General features: G+C 43.0%; 1 protein-coding gene across 1 annotated transcript in view; it reads right to left on the bottom strand.

Moving 5' to 3' along the window:
• Positions 1 to 17,070, bottom strand: part of gbf1 (golgi brefeldin A resistant guanine nucleotide exchange factor 1) — a 164,250-nt gene extending 147,180 nt beyond the window's left edge. The window contains exons 1-2 of the mRNA XM_056291582.1: positions 16,834 to 17,070; positions 2,453 to 2,549 (exon numbers count right to left, since the gene is read on the bottom strand). Coding sequence (XP_056147557.1) covers positions 2,453 to 2,548 — 96 coding nt within the window. The 5' untranslated portion in view covers position 2,549; positions 16,834 to 17,070. The remainder of the gene's footprint in view (positions 1 to 2,452; positions 2,550 to 16,833) is intronic.
• Between the last annotated feature and the right edge of the window lie 5,749 nt (positions 17,071 to 22,819).

Genomic DNA, 22,819 nt, shown 5'->3' with positions numbered 1-22,819 from the left:
GTTCCCACCAAACGTAAAGGGAATTTTCGCCTTGCTTTACGTGTGCAAGTTTGATCGCGGGATCATTTCTTTTTATTCGCGCGAGTTTGCTGCAGGATCGAGCATGTGAACCCGCGACGATCAGCTTGCCCTCTATTTTCTGACTCAAGTGACGTAAGGAGAATCTCAGGCTTTTGCGACACAGCGTCACACGAATTTCTCGCTCAAGTTGAATATTTTAAACTGGCTTTGTGGACTAGAAAAAGAGAGGATTACCCATCTATTCTTCCAGTGTACATATACAAGAATGTTCTGGATTGATATAGCCAACTTTCTAAAAAAGAGACTTTAGATGAATATTGAAATAGATATGTCTGATGTCATGCTATATTTTAGTAAAGATAAGACTGGAAATAATATGCTGTATATGTCATACAACGAATTATTATTTTTGGAAAATTCCATATTCATAAGAAAAAATTATCAGGAACAAAGCTAAATTTCCTGCACTTTATTAATGAATTCAAACAATATAGCACCATTTTATTGAATCTTAAAAACAAAAAAGCTATTCAGACCTTGAAATTACTAGGCGGATTTAGTATGCTGCACATAACACAAACTCTGGCACTGTAAAATGTCACCGTTTTTGTTCATTTTTGTCTCCTTTTTATTTTTGTTTGCTATTGTCTGTGTCTTTGTTTGTACCGTTGTATATGAAAATGTGTTCAATAAAGAATGGGGAAAAAAATATTTTTCAACTCGCGCGAATACGCGAATGATGCAAAATTCACGTATTCGCGCCATTCACGTCGTGTTATTCACATCAGTCGTGTCGCCCGGCGCGAATTCGCATCTATTCGCATCTTTGCGTTGACTTTATTTGGTGTGAACACAACATTATATTGTTTTGAGAGATTTACTATGTGTACTCATCAACCCTCGAACACATCTCAGTTATTATCTCAAATGCCAAGTACAAGATATTTAAAATACTGTGTTATACAGCAACTCCAGGGAGGAACCGGTGATTGGGCTTTACTTCCTTGTGTGATTCCATGACTGTCTGTATACATATACTGTCAGTATACGTAGGGCAACTTATCATACATTCACATAATATTCCAGATAGTTTCACAGGTGAGAAAACATAAGGCTGTAGGTGATTACCACACTAATGCTTAATGCACTTGTATCTTTTTATGGGCTTGCTAAACTAAAACTTTAAATCTGAAGCCAAAAGTGCCCATCACACATGCATGCACGCACACATGCATGCATGCATGCCGTAGGGCTGTCACCGTCATGAATTTTTAGTTGACGATTAATTGTCATACAAATAATCGCGATTAACGATTTAATTCCCCCCCCCCGCCTTTTTCTCCCCAATTGTACTCGGCAAACTTTTGCAGCATTTCTTTAAATGCTGGTTTTTCAACCGTATTGAACGGCTGCACCACATTACACTGTCTGTTAACGTGCGCCATCTGGTACTGTCACGTTTATATTTAGACACTCGTCCGAAAGCTTCAGGACCAGCCAGTTGCCGGGATGGAGCTGCGGCGGTGGCTGTCTTTCCAAGTTGGGAGAATTGGGTGGGGTGGTGGATTAGTAGATGGTTTTTAAATGTGTGGTATTAGCGCTTCTGACCGCCACCTTTTTGCTGCAAATCCAACAAATGGCCTCCTCCAAGTTACTGGGCTCTCCTTTTTCATCTGGCTTAAAACCAACATGTGGCCACAGCGCTGCTGTGTTGTTGGGCTCTGCAACTATGTCCATGATGTTGATGTCAACACATGCTCGTCCAATATTATAGATCCATTCCATCCATTATCCAAGCCGCTTATCCTTAACAGGGTCGCGGGATGCTGGAGCCTATCCCAGCAGTCATTGGGCGACAGGCGGGTTGACATCCTCGACAGGCCGCCAGGCCAATATTATAGAATATTATATATAGAATATTATAGAATATTCTACAATACCTACAATCTCTATTAGAGAATAAGTGTCTCAAGATAAACAGTTTGTTGGTGCTAATTCACCACTCATGTGCCAGGAGCGCAACAAGATGACATCATTAAAAGAGCGCCAATCAAACAACAAATGGAGGGGAATGAGGTGGAAGTAGTGATGAAACATGACGTGTTAGTTTCATCCTGCTGCTTTTATACAGATGAATGGAAACGACTCTGACCATTATACAAAATGATGGCGGTCAGCTCAAATAATCGTGATTAGGCGATTATGTAATAATTGTGACAGCCCCAACGCATGTACGCGTGCACACGTGTGCACGCACGCACACACACACACACACACACACACACACACACACACACACACACACACACACACACACACACACACACACACACACACACACACACACACACACACCACAACCAAACGTAATATCCCCTCCTGGCTACCGCCTGGCGTAGATAATAAACCATTTTTCACATAATGAACTTACCAATGGAGTGTGGGTATTCCATCTAGAGTTCCTCTTGATGGCACCAACTACAGTGCTAATCTCACCTTGGACTATGTAGATACTCTTGTCCACCATCCTGCTTTCAGAGGGGAACAGAGAGGAGAAGGTCAGTTGGTTTTGGTTATACCTCACCTTCAAAAACAAAGCACATTTTCTATAAAATACAAGCAAATTAGTTACACTACATCACCCCAGTGGTGAAATCTGCCCTCTACATTCACTCATTCAAGTACTCAGGAGCAGTGGACAGCCACGGTGAGGTGCCCAGGGTCCAACCTCAATTTCTATGGCCAGTGTCTTGGTCAAAGGCAATTGCAGGAGTATGTGACACCTAAAGCAGGGCGCGTACTACATGATTTAAAGGCTGATTGTGGAGTCTGTACTGGTCTGTGCAGAAACAGGGCAGGTCACCGTGGCACATGTTATTTTGTAGTGGGTGTGGGTTTAAGATTCAAACCACTCTTTATCCAACAGATCGCTCGACCAGCCAGAGCTGCCATGATAATATCAAACAAGGTTGATTTTTACGACTGAAATCTGGACAAGTCAGAGCACTTTAGCAAGTGTGTGCACCTGTACGACTACAGCTGGAACTAGAGGGATGCAGATCTCCACATGGCGTACCAATCTCCCCATACGCGCACACACGGACAGAAGACACGGACATTATAAGACTTCTGCACAGCGCCCAAGTCGATTTAACGGGAAATAAGGAAAAAAATTAATATGCAGCGCTCAAGCTAAAAAAATCTACCTAATAAGAATGTTTTGCCTCTCAGTTTGGATGTGCAGCCTCCTAGGTGGACCCTCGCACGAAAGCGACCAAGTCTAACATGAAATAAGAGATCAGGATACCATAATGTCAAAGCCCTCATTAAAAGAGGTCAAATGTCTTTAACCTTCACGATTTTCATGATATAAAATGAATGAAGTCAAATGACCGCTCTGCTGACTGACTTTCATTCATGCTAAACAACACAACAGCAAGAAAACAGCTCAGCCACGGGAAACGTTTTATTGTGGCCACCGAGATGATTCCCAGTTGTGACTGATTTAGCCTACTCCTGAAATGGTATTTTCAAAGCAGAGTTTTAACATTGGAGACTATAGCACTTCCACGTGGCGGCAAGGTGAATAAAGTGAATTACTGCTGGTTCATCCAGTTGTGCTGTACTGACATCAGCAGTGAAGGATTTGCTGACTTGCGAAACACGACCGATTCCTCGTTTACTTTCAAGACTCATATCTGAATACATCATTTTTTGGTTTTGACACTATAGCTACCCGCTCTGACTCGACCGTCGATGTGAGTCGCGTATGCGCACGGTTGACTCAGAGCGGGCAGCGATGGAAAGCAGCGTTGGCTGAGCGAGCTAGAGAGTGAATGAAGAGAGGGAGCACCAACAGCCAGAACAAACATTTTTCAAAGGTTTTTAATCACCCCAACCACGACACGTTCTTTATCATGCACTCACAACTGTGCACAAGACAATTTTAGGCTGACAGGTCCAGTAGTTTGCGAGATTAGCCACAGACAGACACACACACACACAAACTGACATACACACATGCACGTGTAAACCAAACACATAACCCCATCCAGGATACCACCTGGTGGACATAACCAGTCTCCTTGTCTGCAGCTGCAACCAGCAAAAAAAGTCAGTCATTAAAGGTGTGATGCCGAGTCTTCTCCCAGCCAGCTAAGACTCTGAAAGTCTTCTAGTGTGTTCTCTGCTTAACATGCATGTTTTTGGATGTGGGAAGAAACCGAATCACCAGCAAGAAACCCACGCAAACACCAGGAGAAATGCAAAATCTATCCAGAGTGAACCAAGACCAGGACTCAAACCCAGTGGTCAGCAGTGGTCAGCACTGCCCTAACAGCCCATCAAAATACCTAACTGCATGTAATGGACGAGTGAAAATATCAGACCTTAAGAGTATGTATTGGTTTCACTTTCTAGAACATAAATGATACTGAGATTCCAACAGTCAAGCAAGGCAATCATAAAAACACATCTGAAACTGACAAGGCAGCTCACACTGTCTTCATGCAGCCAAGCCTTGACAAACCATGAACCACAAGAATGGTTTCTAACCACAAAGTTGACATGCTCCAATTAAAATCTGACCATGTCTCACAACAACACACTGATGGGCCACTCTCGTCTGCCCATTGACAATGTAGACAGAAAAATACAGTGAAATCCCTTAAAATCCATCCATCCATCCATCCATCCATTATCCGAACCACTTATCCTGCTCTCAGGGATGCTGGAGCCTATCCCAGCAGTCATTGGGTGGCAGGTGGGGAGACACCCTGGACAGGCCACCAGACCATCACACAGGGCCCACACACACATTCACACCTAGGGACAATCTAGTACGGCCAGTTCACCTGACCTACATGTCTTTGGACTGTGGGAGGAAACCGGAGCCCCCGGAGGAAACCCACACAGACACGCGGAGAACATACAAACTCCCCACAGAGGACGACCCGGGACGACCCCCAAGGTTGGACTACCCCCAGGGCTTGAACCCAGGACCTTCTTGCTGTGAGACGACCACGCTAACCACTGCACCACCGTGCCGTCCTTAAAATCCAACAGGCAAAATTTATGTTAAAAAAAGAAAAAGAAAACGAAAGAAAATCAAGTTTCAAGCTTGATGTTAGACAAAGGGCTCTCAATACAACGGCCAGCCTGAAATTAATGAAGGGATCCAAGAGCACAAAAAGAATATAGCTAGGTTGGCTGCCCAGTGCGTAAGAGTAATCTGGATAGCCAAACAGTATCAGAATTACCTACTGTTCATATTTGAGAAGCAGTGCATCTCAAAATGGTTAGATTAACCCTTCGCCATGTCATATAAGCCACTCTAGATTTAACAGTCTTCCAAGGAGATGTGAGAGAATATTCTACGGATGGCAGAGGTCATACTCCTTTCCAATTCAGCCTACGCAGCCTATTCAGAACAATAGGTTCAAGGAATGATCACAGAGGAATGAAATGCAGAGAAAGAATTACAGGCTTAGTGTCAGACCTAGCCGATACAGCAGCCCACCGAACCCGTATTCCTGTTTATTTGGGTAGTGATGACTTCTGCTTCAAAGAGATTTTTTTTCTTCACGATACGGTATTGGCAAAAAGAACATTTGGATGTGTCATTTTTCATTGATTTTGCAGTTTTTTGCCTACACTCTGGGGGCATACCAACAGACCATTTTCACAGACGTGTCATTGTAGGGTAAACACAGTTGCAACTGATAAAATTAATACAGGGTATGTTCGATTTGGGTGTGCCAATGAGCAAGCAATGACTATAGTCAGTCAAAACATATTCTTTACTAGGATATTAGGATTATTATTTTTCTTCTTCTGCCCTAAAAATATCTGGGTCTCAGAAACCCTAACAGCTACAGTTCCCATACTTGGCAGATAGGTTGGAAATCTCACCCACTACTCAGACAAAAATAAAAATAAAAAAGTATACTGACTGGCCAGATGGTAGCGCTACAACAACAAACTATACATTTTGGCCTTCAACATTTGAATCGTAACCCTCATAAACAAGATTCTTTTTTCCTGGATTCTGTCAGTCCAGACAAACCTAGAGATCAAAGACATGCCCATTCGAGCCTAGAAATATTTTACACCATTTTGAATTTTGTCCAAATCAGTTTTTCACTACTCCTCCTACTGCTTTTGAGAAATCACCACCAAATTTGGTACAAAGCAGCTCTGGACCGAGCCAGAAAAGGTTAATTTTTCACACTGTTGATATTCCATACGGTTTCATTATACAAGCCAATCACATTTTATCAAAAAAGTTCATTTTAAAAAAATGTGCAGTAACTCCTCAATGCATTGAGATATCAACCTGGAATGCGAGACACGTGTTCAGGAGTTTTCACTAAGCTTGCATACTAACGTGTATTGCATTTAACCTCTTGGGGGCATCACAAATGTGAAACGTTTATATCTCATAATTGGCTACATGGATTCGTACGAAATTGGGTTTACAGGATCTTGGGACATGACTCAATCAATGCATAAAATTTGATGATGATTGAATAGTGGTGTGTGGCTTATTTATTAATTATTATTATTATTATTATTATTATTATTACGCCCTAAAACTATCTGGGTCTCAGAAACTGTAACAGCTACAGTTCCCTTCCAAACTGCTGGACACTGCTTGGCATCCTGCTCATCATATTCTTCATATGTTTTATTATTCCATTATAGTTGTGTTATCCTCTTTCAGTGTTGTATTGTGTAAATTGTGTAAACAAAACATCATTGCACGTTGTCCATCTTGGGAGTGAGATCCTCCTCTGTTGCTCTCGCTGAGGTTTCTTCCTATTCTTTCTCCCTGTTAAAGGTTTTTTTGGGAGTTGTTCCTTATCCAATGCGAGGGATGTTGTGTTGCTGTAAAGCCTCTTGAGGCAAATTGTTAATTTGTGATATTGGGCTATACAAATAAAATTTACTTGACTTCAAAAAAAATTTTTAAATAAAAAAAATAAAGTCACCCAGCAGAGCTGAAATTTTTTCAGCACATCGACTGATGTGTAACAAAAAGTTTGCCTCACTGCAACCTATGGTCAATTCAGAAGTCCGTCACTTTATATTTTGCAAAATATTTAAAATCAATTCGCTTCTATATCGCCACAAGTCTTCATTCAAATGCTACCAAAATTGACACAGAGATTGTGCAGATGCTCAATATCACGTTTCAAGTAGTGTTCATGTATCAAAGACAGTCGAATCAGTTCACCTACACACGATTGAGAGAGAAACGTTTCATCATCATCTAAGTTACCTCTTCAGTCTCAACTGACTGCAGGTGTCCCCACCCTTATAAACAATACAGTGGCATAACGACCGAAAACAATCGATTTCATATGCAAATTGCCGTGAGCATTAACTAGAGTTTCAATCGCCATGTGTAAGTCAAGTCAATTTAATTTTGTTTGTATAGCCCAATATCATAAATTATGAATTTGTCTCATGGGGCTTTACAGCAACACAACATCCTGTCCTTAGACCCTCTCATTGGATAAGGAACAATTCCCTAAAACACCTTTAACAGGGAGAAAAATAGGAAGAAACCTCAGGGAGACCAACAGAGGAGGATCTCTCTCTCCCAAGATGGACGTGTAATGATGTTGTGTTTACACAATACAACATTGAAACAGGGTAACAGAATTATAAAAAAAATATGACGACTATGATGAGGAGGACGCCAAGCAGTGACCAGATGCCACCGGAACAGCCAAGGACCTGAGCCACGTGACCACCATCACCATGTAGACCAAAAAAATAAAAAATATTCAAAGAACATTTTACAACTGAAATTTGGACCGGACTCTGCCTGCCGCCCAATGACGGCTGGGATAGGCTCTAGCATCCCCGCGACCCTGAGAGCAGGATAAGCGTTTGGATAATGGATGGAAATCTGGACAAGTCTGAGCACACTGGCAAGTGTTTGCACCTGTATGACTACAGCTGGAACTAGAGAGGTGCAGATCTCCACATGGCGTACCAATCTCCCCATACACACACCCACGGACAGAAGACACGGACATTATAAGACTTCTGCGCAGCACCCAAGTCGATTCAACAGGAAATAAGGAAAAAAATTAATATGCAGCACTCGAGCTAAAAAATCTACTTAATAAGAATGGTTTGCCTCTCAGTCTGGATGCACAGCCTCATATAGGTGGACCCAATTTAATTTTATTTGTATAGCCCAATATCACAAATTACAAGTTTGCCTCAGGGGGCTTTACAGCAACATAATGTCCTGTCCTTAAGAGCCCAGACACATCAAACCGACTAGCAGCAACCAAGGCTGAGTGTTGCATCGCCTCACGTTGCCTGCCGTCGCCTGCTGTCCTCTGCCGTCTAGGCCAAAAAGTAGCACTTGAACACACCGCAAAGACTTGGCAATATGTACAGTGTTACATCATGCCACTAAAGCCATTTGAATTGAATTGACTACTGCCGACAGCCAACTAGCATTTACGTCCTGCACTGATTTGCTAAGCTGAACAGCCAAATGAGTGATCTCTCTCACCGACAGGCTCCGCCCATTCAACATGCTGAATCGGCCGAAAAGCTGCCAACAGGGGTCCTACTAGTACCGACGGTGCAGGACACACTGCAAAAACTAGGGTCACAGACACCCACCGACGGCCCAACATTGGCCGACCTGGTGTGTCACAGCCCTTAGTCCCTCGCATCGGATAAGAAACAACTCCCTAAACAAAAAAACCTTTAACAGGGAGAGCAACAGAGAATGGATCTCTCTCTCAAGATGGGCAACGTACAATGGATGTTGTTTACACAATTTACAGAATACAACATTAAGAGAGGATAACAGAAGTATAATGGAATTATAAGATATATAAAGACTATGATGAGGATGACGGCAAGCAGTGTCCAGATGCCACCGGAACAGCCCAGGACCCGGGCCACGCGACCAGCATAACCAAGTAAAAATACATTTTTAGAAATTCTATTCAGAGGACTGGGGAATTGTAAGATAGTGACAGGTGTACTCTTAGCCCCCACCCCCGTTCAGAAATGGTCATTCCCACTTCTAACAGATGGCCTCTTAGACTCCATGTTCTAACCAGCGTTCCTCCCTATCAAGGATGTGCACATCCTCATCCTTGAAAGAGTGGCCACTGGTCTGTAGATGGTGTAGACTGTGGAGTCCCGGCCTGACGTGTTAGCTCTCCAGTGTTGTGTGCAGATGGTGTAGACTGTGGAGTCCTGGTCTGACATGTTAGCTCTCCTGTGTTGTGTGTAGATGGTGTAGACTGTGGAGTCCTGGTCTGACGTGTTAGCTCTCCTGTGTTGTGTGTAGATGGTGTAGACTGTGGAGTCCTGGTCTGACGTGTTAGCTCTCCTGTGTTGTGTGTAGATGGTGTAGACTGTGGAGTCCTGGTCTGACGTGTTAGCTCTCCTGTGTTGTGTGTAGATGGTAGACTGTGGAGTCCTGGTCTGACGTGTTAGCTCTCCTGTGTTGTGTCGTCCTACTGGCCAGCACCTGTTTGGTTTCCCCAATGTATAAGTCATGACAATCCTCCTGGCACTTAACATGTGCCAGGTGGATCTATGTGAACAGGTGTTCATATACGTCAAACGACGAGTCTGCAGTAACATTCAGTGTCTTACTGTAATTAGTACTGTATTCACTTTTCTATTTTGCCAAATGTTTGATCAAACTTCGAAGTTTTTGACAATGCACTCGAAACCAGCAGAATGGTGTGTGATTATTTTAAGAATTTTATCACCAACACTTTTAATACTTTGTTCTGAATTTTTTAAGGTTAATGGCCCAGACACAGCAAACTGACTAGCAGCAATGAAGGCCGACTGGTGCATCGCCTCATGTCGCCTGCGGCTGGGCCAAAAGGTAGCACTTGAACACACCGCAAAGACCACAGCCAACAACCAACTAGCATGTACGTTCTGCACTGATTCACTAAGCTGAACAGCCAATCAGAGTGATCGCTCTCACCAACGGGCTCCTCGGCTGAAAAGCTACCGACAGGGGTCCAACTAGTGCCAACGGTGTGGGACACACCGCAAAAAATAGGGTCACAGGCGCCCACTGACGGCCCGACATTGGCCGACGGCCGACCATCGGCCTGGTGTGTCAGGGCCCTAACACTTGAATGACCATGGCAGTCATTTTGACGGTTTTGGATTTTCAAAGTTTAATAACTTTGCGAAAAAGAAAAAAAAGAAGATACAGACCTGCCGCTCCCTGAATTCTCCTAAAATTGCATATATTAGCATTAAAATTAGTTTTAGACCAATTGCAAGAAAACAAAGTTATGGTAAGATCTACCTAAAACGACCATGACCGGTCAAAATGACAGGTTGTTATTTGCACGTGATTGTGCGTGTCATGTCACTATTTAAGACGTGTTGGTCACGTCATTTCCTTCGTGAAGTTCGTTGCTCTCTCTCTAGAAACACACTAGCGTTCTCCAGTGCAGACAAATAGTCTAAACTTGATGTGTGATGATGTCCAAAATGTCTGGTTACAGACGCACCATGACTACCACTGAGGCGGTGAAGTATTTACAGGCATTGGACAGCAGCCATTTTAAATTCTTTAAAAATAGTATTAAAGTTGTTAAAATGTTAATTTTGGTGTCAGTTAGTTTTATAACAGACATACTAACATATGTAATGCATTAATATCTCAACTGGATATTTATCTTGACACAATATAGAGTTTACAAACCGTGGAGGTCATTTTGACGGCCTATGGTCGTTCTATTAGTTTTTAAGTTGCTGTCGTTGTTTGGGACTGTTTTGATCTTTATTTTCATTTCATGTTTTATAGGCGTTGTTACATTTGTTTGATTAGCAATAGTGTTTTCCGTTTTGTTTTTCAGGTAATAGTTTCACTTTTTCAATTTTGCTATTCAAGTTCAACCATGTCTCACTGAAGTTTAAATTGTTTAAAGATAGTATTAAAGTTGTTAAAATGTTAATTTTGGTGTCAGTTAGTTTCATAACAGACATGCTAACATAGGCAATGCATTAATATCCTAGTTGGGAGCAGGTTAAGCGGTTTGGATAATGGATGGATGGAAGAACATAGAGTTCAAAAACCGCGGTCATTTTGACCGCCCATGGTCGTTTTAGGTAGGAGTGAAATCCTGGTCGTTCTAGTTTAAACAGAAAAAAATACCCCAGGCTGGCGACTGTGATGGAATTGCCTCAAGTTATAAGAAGGTGTGTGGAACACCATGTCTCCCGAGTGGTGCAGTCAGTTGGTCACCTTCTCTGGGTATACAAAAGTCACTAGTTCAAGTCCCAAGGTGTCAAACTCATGCTTGCAAATTTTGTGGCAATTTATGCATGTGGCATTCTCTCAAATTCTTCTGTGGGTCATATTAAGTCAAAGGCTGCCTTTTGATAGATTTTAGATTTTTGATCATTTTGAATTTTGTACAAATCTGTTTGTTTTTTTTCACTACTCCGACAAATTTAGAGCAATTGTCACCAAATTTGGTACACAGCAAGCTGGACCAAGCCGAAAAAGCCACATTTTTTTATTTTTGATATTCCACACATTTTTGATTACACAAGCAAATCATTTTTTTTATCAAAATAGTGGAATTTGTACTAACTCATGAACGCACTGATACCAACCTGAAATTTGAGAAAACATTTCAGTTTTCGCAGCACTTATCTATGAAAGCGCACCGCACTAAGTGCTTAGACCCCGCTCATTACTGCTTGCAGCTATATTTAAATTTATTAGTTGCAACTATGTTAACCCTATAATGACACGCCTGTGAAAAAGGTTCGTTCTCAGATCTAGTACTGGCAGAAGAGGAATTTGACTAAGTAGGTTTCTCACATAACATGGAATGACAACCACCAATTTCATCAACTTTCAATTTCACCAATATTCATCACTACTGCAGAACAAAATACCGTCAATTCAAAACATAAATTTACTAAAAATACACAGATGAAGTACATGCGGATATAAAATAACTAAATCGCTGCTTGTGCCTACATTCACCTGGATGTAAATGATACCAAAAAAATGCAACAGGTAAGAAAAACATCAGTTATCCATTTTCAGATTGTGAAGTTTGTTCAAAACCTAAACTGAATAAATTGTGACTGACCAGATACTAACTCCAAGACTCACCCAAGGTTGAACCTACAGTGGTGCTTGAAAGTTTGTGAACCCTTTAGAATTTTCTATATTTCTGCATAAATATGACCTAAAACATCAACAGATTTTCACACAAGTCCTAAAAGTAGATAAGAGAACCAAATTAAACAAATGATACAAAAATATTATACTTGGTCATTTATTTATTGAGGAAAATGATCCAATATTACATATATGTGAGTGAGAAAAGTATGTGAACCTCTAGGATTAGCAGTTAAATTGAAGGTGAAATTAGATTCAGGTGTTTTCAATCAATGGGATGACAATCAGGTGTGAGTGGGCGCCCTGTTTTATTTAAAGAACAGGAATCTATCAAAGGTTGACCTTCACAACACGTTTGTGGAAGTGTGTCATAGCACGAACAAAGCAGATTTCTGAGGACCTCAGAAAAGTGTTGTCGATGCTCATCAGGCTGGAAAAGGTTACAGAACCATCTCTAAAGAGTTTGGACTCCACCAATCCACAGCCAGACAGACTGTGTACAAATGGAGGACGTTCAAGACCACTGTTACCCTCCCCAGGAGTGGTCAACCATCAAAGATCACTTCAAGAGCAAGGCGTTTAATAGTCGGCCAGCTCACAAAGCAACCCTGGGTAAGTCCTAAGCAACTAAAGGCCTCTCTCACACTGGCTAATGTTCATGAGTCCACCATCAGGAGAATACTGAACAACAACAGTGTGCATGGCAAGGTTGCAAGGAAAAAGGCACTGCTCTCCAAAAATAACATTGCTGCCCATCTGCAGTTTGCTAAAGATCACGTGGACAAGCCAGAAGGCTATTAGAAAAAAAATTTGTGGACGGATGAGACCAATATAGAACTTTTTGGTTTAAATGAGAAGCGTTATGTTTGTAGAAGGGAAAACACTGCATTCCAGCATAAGAACCTTATCCCATGTGTGAAACATGCTGGTGGTAGTATCATGGTTTGGGCCTGTTCTGCTGCATCTGGGCCAGGACGGCTTGCCATCATTGCTGGAACAATGAATTCTGAATTAAACCAGTGAATTCCAAAGGAAAATGTCAGGACATCTGTCCATGAACTGAATCTCAAGAGAACGTGGGTCATGCAGCAAGACAACGACCCTAAGCACACGTCGTTCTATCAAAGAACGGCTAAAGAAGAATAAAGTTAATGTTTTGGAATGGCCAAGTCAAAGTCCTGACCTTAATCCAATTGAAACGTTGTGGAAGGACCTGACGTGAGCAGTTCATGTGAGGAAACCCACCAACATCCCAGAGTTGAAGCTGTTCTGTACAGAGGAATGGGCTAAAATTCCTTCAAGCCAATGTGCAGGACTGATCAACAGTTACCAGAAATGTTTAGTTGCAGTTATTGCTGCACGGGGGTCACACCAGATACTGAAAGCAAAGGCTCACATACTTTTGTCACTCACAGATATGTAATATTGGTTCATTTTTCTCAATAAATAAATGACCAAGTATAATATTTTGTCTCATTTGTTTAATTGGGCTCTCTTTATCTACTTTTAGGACTTGTGTGAAAATCTGATGTTTTAGGTCATATTTATGCCGAAATATAGAAAATTCTAAAGGGTTCACAAACTTTCAAGCACCACTGTATCTTTGTCAAGTTGCACCTGAGTTTACTATTACAAAGCTCAGTCTTATCAGTATCTATCTATCCATCCATCCATCCATCATTCAAACCACTTATCCTGCTCTCAGGGTCGCAGGGACACTGGAGCCTATCCCAGCAGCCATTGGGCGGCAGGCGGGGAGACTCCCTGGACAGGCCGCCAGCCCATCACAGGGCCTTCATTTCAGTCGATATTGATGTGAGGACATAAAAAAACAGCCAACACTAGAACATATCCAAAATAACTAGTGCTTTTTCAAAATTCATGCTAACATGCGTTATGATGCCCCATATTACTCCAATGACCCATAAAGGAAGGCTTACGAGTTGCCAGTCGAGTTTAAATATGGTAAACCCTACTACACACTGATGCAATGATGTTTCCTAATGCAATTCAACCTCCAATTTGAGGATTGCAGAACATTAGTGCATTAGTAGGGCAGCATATTTAACAAGAGTTGTAGTCTATGTATCCACTGGCTGGCTAGCGCTACAAGCTGTCACACTGTTTGCAGCTACTGCATCTAACACCAGTTCCTAACATAATGTGAGTGACCGAATGCCCGGCAATTTCGCTCATCAAAGTGCCCAGATAAGATCTGGTAGTGCTGCAAATTCAAAACAGGAAATAGTCATCGTGCAAAATGGGTATTAACTTTGCCCCCCCCCCCCGCCCGCCCCGTCATTTCCATTGGAAGAGAACGGCAAAACTCTGCTCAAATAGTATCAAAGTGATTTCTCAACCAAGCGAAACGTTACCTACCCTGTTCACTGTCACACAGAGCTGGTTAGCACAGATTAATCAAAAGTATTGAAAATAATTTTGAAAAAATTGCTTGCTTGGATTGCATAATTTTATGGGCTTGACACGTGGTAGGACACACCCTGGACACGCCCCCACAGCAGCTCATGTCTCTGGTAAGTGACTCTTGCCCTCGTAAAAGACAATGAATCTTGGAGTGGAAAATAACCTTGTGCCAAAAACAGTTGTAGGCGACACAAATGTAAAAGTTAAAAATGTATTAGCTATGTTATTAAACACAAGAAATTACATCAGAGATCATTTTGCCATAGCCTACATCGCCAGTAAAATGCATGCACTCCTTACATTGTGTAAAAATTCCTTCTTGTACGTTTATTCTTGTGCAAATATAAAATACACAGAATTATTGTCTTCCGCATCCACTGTTTACCTTCCTGTCAATGACAAAGCAGTAAGACGTTATCTCAAAGGTCCATCAACATAACCTAGATCTATTGGTCAACATCAGCCAAAGATCACTCACAACTACTTTCTACTAGCATGCACGAGCACAACATTCCACAATGCTAAGCATCGCCTCCAGTACCCGCTCCATTTAACGCGCCATTGCACATGAACGGGGCGGAGACAACACCGCTCACCGTGTGGAACCCACCACAGCCACAGCCCACTAGACGCGATGTAATCAAATGGATTTGTGTTGCCCTGACGAATCATCTGTTTATGGCCAGCGTGTTGAATAGTAAATCAATCACTTGGTTTAACTTACAATCACACAGGCAAGTTTAGTCGGTAGGGGATAATCTATAAGTAAATATAGCCTACAGGCGCAATGAATTGTATACCTTACCAACCACTTTTGTTGCCATGGACCATCAAAAACACAACCGCTGTTGTTGCCATGCTTTTATGGGAAATCCTGAAATGGTAATTATCAATTTCTCTTCAAGAGACATTGTTCTGGAATGGCTCCCGTGTCAACACAGTGAATAAACATAATCATATTTGACCAAATCTATTGGTTTTCCCATGGCTTTGCACCACACTTTGGTCACCAAACAGTTCGTGTCTCGTGGGTCATAGCAGCAAATATGGGTTGTAATGGAATCTAGCAGTGTCTACCAAGTGATGTTACAGCATCACTCATCTCCATAGTACAACTACATCCAAAAATTCAGTCAGGTGAAATCCAACTGACATTCTTACGCAACCAGGGTACTCTTGTCCTTTTGTATGTGTTTAAGTGGGAGAGTACTGCTGGCGTCGTGTGTGGCTGCTGCGTCTCCCTCTCGTAGCCCCCCTGCCCATCCACTCCTGTAGGTTTGTGTTATGATTATCTGTTGTCTTGCTCCAACGCCGTTTATTGTAAAGCCACTTTGAGTGTTAGGAAAGCGCTATATAAGATTGATTTATTAGTATTATTATTATTACTCATAAGCCCCAGTTTTTGATAGGGCAAGAGCTCAGAAGCCATTTTGCTTACAAGACCAGAATGAAAGATATATTACAATACTACTATATACATGACTCTACCGTATTACTACCCCAAATTGCCATTCAAAAGTACCAATTGCAGAAAAAAGCCTTTTCACTAGACCCGGCCTTTAAAACATGTCAGTGCCTCCAAGAAAAGCTGTATATTTGGCAGTTTATAATATATCATATATGTTAAATATTAATTTAAAAAAAACATATCTAGCTGCAGTATCTTTGGAATATGTCTACTGTTTACAAATGAATTGTGGAGAAGCTACAAGAAGTAAAATAAAACAAAAAACAGCAAAATGTGCTCTGGGTGCGATCAGCTGTCAGCGAAGCTATTCAGCAGCTAGCTAACTGCATCAGCTGCTAAGAAGTAGACTCTCCATCATTATTTCAGCCCCCGAGCCAAGTGACAGCTCTCTACTGGAGACACGGCAACGGAGGGGGGCATTTTATTTATTAGAAGATTATAGTAAAATTAAAATTGCATTTACTTAATCATCGACGAGTTTAACAAACCCCAGGTGCGCTGACATCTGTACCTCTGAATGAACCACGACCTGTTAGCTTGCTATATAGCCAACATAGTTATGACAAGGCTACACATGCTAGCAGCTAATCTGCTACTTTGCTAACTAGCCAACATAGTAATGACATTGGCGTTGACGTCGACAAGCAACCCGGTTTCTTTCAAACGTTACCAGCTCAACTTAAACGGCTTTTAGTGAAATACCAACTCTTTTAAATGCAATGTGGTAAGTAATCTGCTTTGAAGTTATGGGACATCGTACCTGAGCGTAGCTATTACAGTCAAGAGGGAGTCCCGCAGCTCCTGCTAGGCTAACTCAACGGCTAACAGCTAACACGGCAAGATAGCCGGCCAGATGTGAATGGAGAAAACCGAAGTTCAATTCGCAGCGACGAGCCGGGAAACAACAAATTTTCAGACATCCCACTTTCACCAAAACTTCCAAGTCAAAACATCCGCCGCTTCGTCGCTGCTAAAAACTGTTCCGAAAATGGACAATTTCAACACATCCACCAGCTGATAGTCTAGTTTTAGTAAACACACTGACGTGGAAAAAGCTATGCGTCCTCAACCTAGCCCGCTGCGTCGGGGTTTGATTGACAGGTTGCAAGACAAATCACATTCAGCATCTCTTTCCCGTCGGAACGGCCTTTCTGGCAATGAAACGCTGAATCGATTTGTGAAACTGCTGTTCGTCACGTATGTTATTCTATCTTACTTTATTTACATTGATTCAAATGAGACAAAAAAATGAATTGGTGAAACAAAAGATCGTATTTAATGGTGAAGTCTATGGAGGAGGGTGGGACAAGCGCAGCCGAAACCGCATAGGGTTGGTTGAGCTGAAGTTGTGACGAAAGCACGCACGCCGTCCCTACGAACGTAATGGTGATCGTGCTGTACGGCGAGTGTGCTTTACACATCCGGGTTGATTTTAAAGCGCTACATTGATGCAATCTGGGGTTGATGATCTAAGCGGGGTTAAAAAGTAAGCCAGCTGCGTTTCTTTCTACCAAAGAGAAGTGAAAGCGTAGGCCAACACTGAATAATAAAGCAACCCATATTCGTGTTGTTCTTACTGGTAGATTAGCAGCAATGTACGTTTAGTATTTGAGAACATGTCACATCAAAATGTTCTGGTCCAGTGGATCATACTTCATAGCCTACTTCAGAAAAAAAAAAGTTTTTTTAATTAAGTCACGGGTATACCAACAGAAGTTTTAGAGGATTTGACTCTGTGTTACTGTTACCTGTCTGTCTGTCTGTCTGTCTGTCTGTCAGCGTGGGTGGGTTGAGGTTGGGGGGACGTTACAATCCTACGTTCTTTTATCTATGTGCAAACCCCTTTTCTGCATACCTACACTGAAAGCATTACTCTGTCAAACATGCAGGACTGTCAGACTTGTGTTTGCCCTCCTCCAAACTGTTTGATCACCTGTTGGATACGTATTCATCTGCAAACAGGGGCACGCCATTTCTACAGTAGAAGGTATTTCAGCACTGCTTGTACAATACCAGGTTATATTTCTTTACAGATGTTTTTCATGCTGTTGCAGCCTCGTTTGCAGGCACGTTTGCAGCAAAAGCAACCAAGGGATTACTTATGAACTATTGTGAAAATCTATCACTGTAAGGTAAATAAACATATGGTCAGAAATTGATTAAATCTTCATTGTTTATAGAATTGGGTTTGGTCATTTGTGGGTTTATAGGCAACATTCGTTTGTAAGTCATTAGGGGGGAAATTGTGTTCAAGGAAACAAGTTTAATAACTATGATGTTATGATGTACTGAAGGATCCACCATGCATCTGTTCTATCCTGGTTCAGCCTCCCATATGAAACATCTGGATTTCTCTTGATTACATTCTCTTCATCCAAACTGAAAATATTTATGTAAGCTCATATCTTGCAAGAATGCTCATCACTCATTACAGACACAAGAATAAGACGAGCAAGATTCCCTTAATATTGGCCACCAATTCCCCGTCAAATCTTGATGAAACATATGATTTTGCATTTGTGCATCACGGCTCATTCTCATTCTTCCTTCTTATGATTTAACAACCAATTCACTGGAATCAGAAACAGCAATAATATATGTGTTGTTTGGGGGGGGGGGGGCGGCTGAATATTAACTTGGCAAGCCAGTTAAGACGCATTAGTGCACGTTAGACTTCATGGAAAGTTTGTGTGAAATGTTCATGAATGTTGAATAATGCAACTGGCTTTGTAATGCAACATGTCTGTTCCATCTTTACCAATACCTCCACTTCCTCTTACTGCTCTTGTTTGAAAGGCCCGTCAGGGATGAATGGGAGCTTGTTTATTTGTGTTGTAGCTGTTGTAGAGTAATACCTGCAAGACCATCAAGACAAAAAAAATGTGTTTAAGATTCATATTATTCTTATCTTTTCTTTTTTCTTACAGTCTATGACTATTTACACTCTTTTTAGTGTTCGTCCTGACTCCTCACAGCAGGCTGGACACCTGGATGCTGCAGACAGCAGCACGTGCAATAGGGAGGACTGCAGTCTCTCTCAACAACTTCTTCTCGGTTGTCCTGACGACACATGTAACTGTCTGGCCCACATGTCTGACCCCTGTCCCCGTTCTCCATCAGTGACGTGCAGCATCCCTCACAGATGAAGGAGCATCGACTGGGCCACGGGACCGTTGAAACAGTCATCCCTGCTGGCCCGGCCCCCATCTGCTCTCCAAACACGGGGCCACACGCAGACTCCCACCCGCACACGCTGCTCCGCTTCATACCTGCTGAGCCATACGGACACGGCCGTGTTGTGTCGTGTCGTGTTGTGTTGTGTCGTGTTGTGTTGTGTTGTTTTGCTTTGTTTTGCTTTGTTTTGTTTTGTTTTTGTGTTGTGTCGTGTTGTGTTGTGTATGTGTTTGTGTTGTTTTGCTTTGTTTTGCTTTGTTTTGTTTTGTTTTGTGTTTTGTTGTGTTGTGTTGTTTTGTTTTGTTTTGTTGTGTGAGGATATAGACAGTTTAATTAAAAGGTGGGCTTTCATTCACATGTGGTGAGATAACTAGGTTTTGTTCCTACTATACTATACTATACCATACTATACTACAGTATACTATACCACACTATACTATACTACAGTATACTATGCTACACTATACTGTACTGTACTATACTATACTACAGTATACTATGCTACACTATACTATACTATAATACACTACACTATACTATACTGCACTATAATACACTATACTATACCATACTTTACTACACTATACTACATTATCATATACTACACTATCCTATACTACACTATACTATACTATGCTATACTATACTATGCTATACTATACTATGCTATGCTATACTATACTATACTATGCTATACTATACTATGCTATACTATACTATGCTATGCTATGCTATACTATACTATACTTCCAGCGAATCAAACCTTGACAGAGGAAGACAAAGTGTACAGGTTTCAAGACAACATGTTTTTGTGGACAGGTGGGCGATTGCATGAGAGAGACAGAAAGACAGAGAGAGAGAGAGAGAGAGAGAGAGAGAGAGAGAGAGAGAGGAGAAGAGAGAGAGAGAGGAGAGAGAGAGAGCAGAGAGAGAGAGAGAGAGAGAGAGAGAGAGAGAGAGAGAGACGACTGAGTAGAGAGGAGGAGAGGAGAGAGAGAGAGATGAGAGGAGAGAGAGAGAGAGAGAGAAGAGAGAGAGAGGGAGAAAGAGAGGGAGAAAGAGAAAGAGAGGGAGAAAGAGAGTTTTTTTTTATTTTTAAAACAAGTCTATTTAACAAAAAAATATCAAAAACAGACTTGAACTCTTTTTAACAATATAAATAATATTTGTCAAATGACAAACAAACACTCAACATGCATCTTTTAGCAATCCCCAGATATAATCGCTCAACAACAACTCACACACAAAGAGAGACAGTCAGACAGACAGACAGACAGACAGACAGACAGACAGACAGACAGACAGACAGACAGACAGACAGACAGACAGATTTTGATTTTTAAAAAGTAACTTACTTTTAAAAATACAATCATAATCAAAACACAAGCAGAGAGAGAGAGCGCGAGACAGACAGACAGACAGACAGACAGAGAGAGAGGGGGGGGTCTGGTCCGTGTGTGTGTGTGTGTGTTGGGTGCGTGTACGTGCACACGCCGGTGAGCGCGCTGGCTGGCGGGGAGGGGGGGGAGGGGGGAGGCTGTGAAGTGGGCCGTCCTTCTACAGTGGACTTGTCGTCCAGGATATTAAGCATGAAGGCCAGTCCTGGTGTGTATGGGGATCCAGCCTCTCAGTCCTGCACTGGCTCCATGTGTGACGGCAGCAAGAGAAGAAGAAGAAGAAGAAGAAGAGTGAGGGTTTTCGTCACGTCACGCGCCGGGAACTTTGTCAATGTCACCAGCAGACTCCAGTCCAGGACAGACAGCCTTTACCAGCCCACAGCACTCTTGCATTTTCCGGGGAATTAATTTAAGCAGCCCAGGATCTGATGTAAGTTGACGCAAGTCTGTGTTTCTTTGTGCACTGTTCAGTTAGCGGGGGTGTTGTGGTGGTGGTGGTGGTGATGATGAGGATGATGAGGATGAGGATGATGATGATGCTCCTGTTGCAACGCGTGGTTTGCGCAAAAAGTTGACCAAACTCGACCGCAGCGTTGCGTACTGGACATCAGCACATTCTTCCTGTCTTGAACAACAAGAACAACACGACCACTTCTGGAACCGCTGGGCTGATCCAGAACATCCAGGAACCGGTATTTGCCCTGCGTGGAGTCCGTGTCAGACCAGACCGGGGGGGGGGGGGTCCACTTCCCGCTACACGCAGCACACGGTGATGCTGATGGAAGCGGTCTCATCACACACACACTGAGGCTCGCGCACTTCCACACAAATACTGCACGTGCGCTCCAGGAAGTTTTCTAACTGTGCCACCCTTACAACAACCGTCGTAGCAACGTTATAACAACCTCTCTAACAAGGTTATAAACAGCCTTGTCAGCAGCGGGCAGGTCAGGCGGGGAGATGAGCGCGTCCGCTTGAACAGCGCATCGTCCGTTCCGGTGCGCTGATCGCCGCCGCGCTCTCATCACGGCCGCGCTACGGTTAGACCGCACGGAGGCAGCGGGCCCGTGCTGGCTTTTGGTTACAATGTTACATTTAGCCACTGCACTATGTTGCCGAGTGTCGGCGTACCGTTCACGTGGAGAAGGCTTTCCGTTTCACCACCACTGGAACTTGCCAGTCTTCAGAGAGGAGCCTTAATGAGCCGTCTCCCGCCGCGCTTCCGCTGCATGGGCCCGCATGGCGCACAGACAGCGACACAACCGACTCACACACACGCACACACACACACGCACACACACACACACACACACAGGCGAGCGAGCTGAAAATATTTCAGAGGTCAAAAATATTTGGAGATCCGACCGAAATTGATAGGCGGCAGGTGCTGCGGGCCACAGGAGACCCCCGCAGAAAGACAGACCCCCGGCGGAAAAGACGGACCCCCGCAGAAAGACAGACCCCCGCCGCCAGCGGGGTTGTCAGTCAGCCGTGTTGGTGGTTTATGTCCACACGGTGTTTGTGTGTTGTGTTTGAAAGACGCAGGGTCAGTCAGGACACTTTATTTGTCCACTTCGTGTAGACGCCATTTGGTTTGGCTCGATGCACTCAACACAAAAACACAACAAGCCACACAAAGAGACGGTAGAGAAAGTAGACTCGACAGACACGTCTTGCTGGACTCTGTAGTGTTGGGCTATCGACCCAGCGCTCAGCTGACGACACGGTCACTGTTGTGGGTCACCAAACTGCTGCCAGTCTGTCCTCCTGTCTTCCGCCATCCATCATTCCTTCGAGCAAACCTTTATCTGGGTGTGATCATACACCACATGTATCCCCCACTCGCCCTGGCTGGCTGCTGGCTGGCCGGCTGGTTTCCTGGCTGGCTGGCTGGCTGGCTGGCTGGCTGGCTGGCCTGGCTGGATGGCCGGCTGGTTTCCTGGCTGACTGGCTGGCTGGCTGGCTGGCTGGCTTCCTTCCTGGCTGGCTGGCTTGCCGGCTGGTTCCTGGCTGGCTGGCTGGCTGGCCGGCTGGTTTCCTGGCTGGCTGGCTGGCTGGCCTTCTCGCTGCCTTTTAGCTTGTTAGGTCGTTAATGGTTGTTAGGTCGTTATTGGTTGCTAGGTCGTTATCGGTTGTTAGGTCGTTATCTGTATAATTAACCACGCACACAAACAC

The sequence above is a fragment of the Lampris incognitus genome, chromosome 13 (genome assembly GCF_029633865.1).
Source record: "Lampris incognitus isolate fLamInc1 chromosome 13, fLamInc1.hap2, whole genome shotgun sequence".
Classification (NCBI taxonomy): domain Eukaryota; kingdom Metazoa; phylum Chordata; class Actinopteri; order Lampriformes; family Lampridae; genus Lampris; species Lampris incognitus.
Note: the sequence above shows the minus strand (reverse complement) of the source record. Positions and strands in the feature narration are given on the sequence as shown.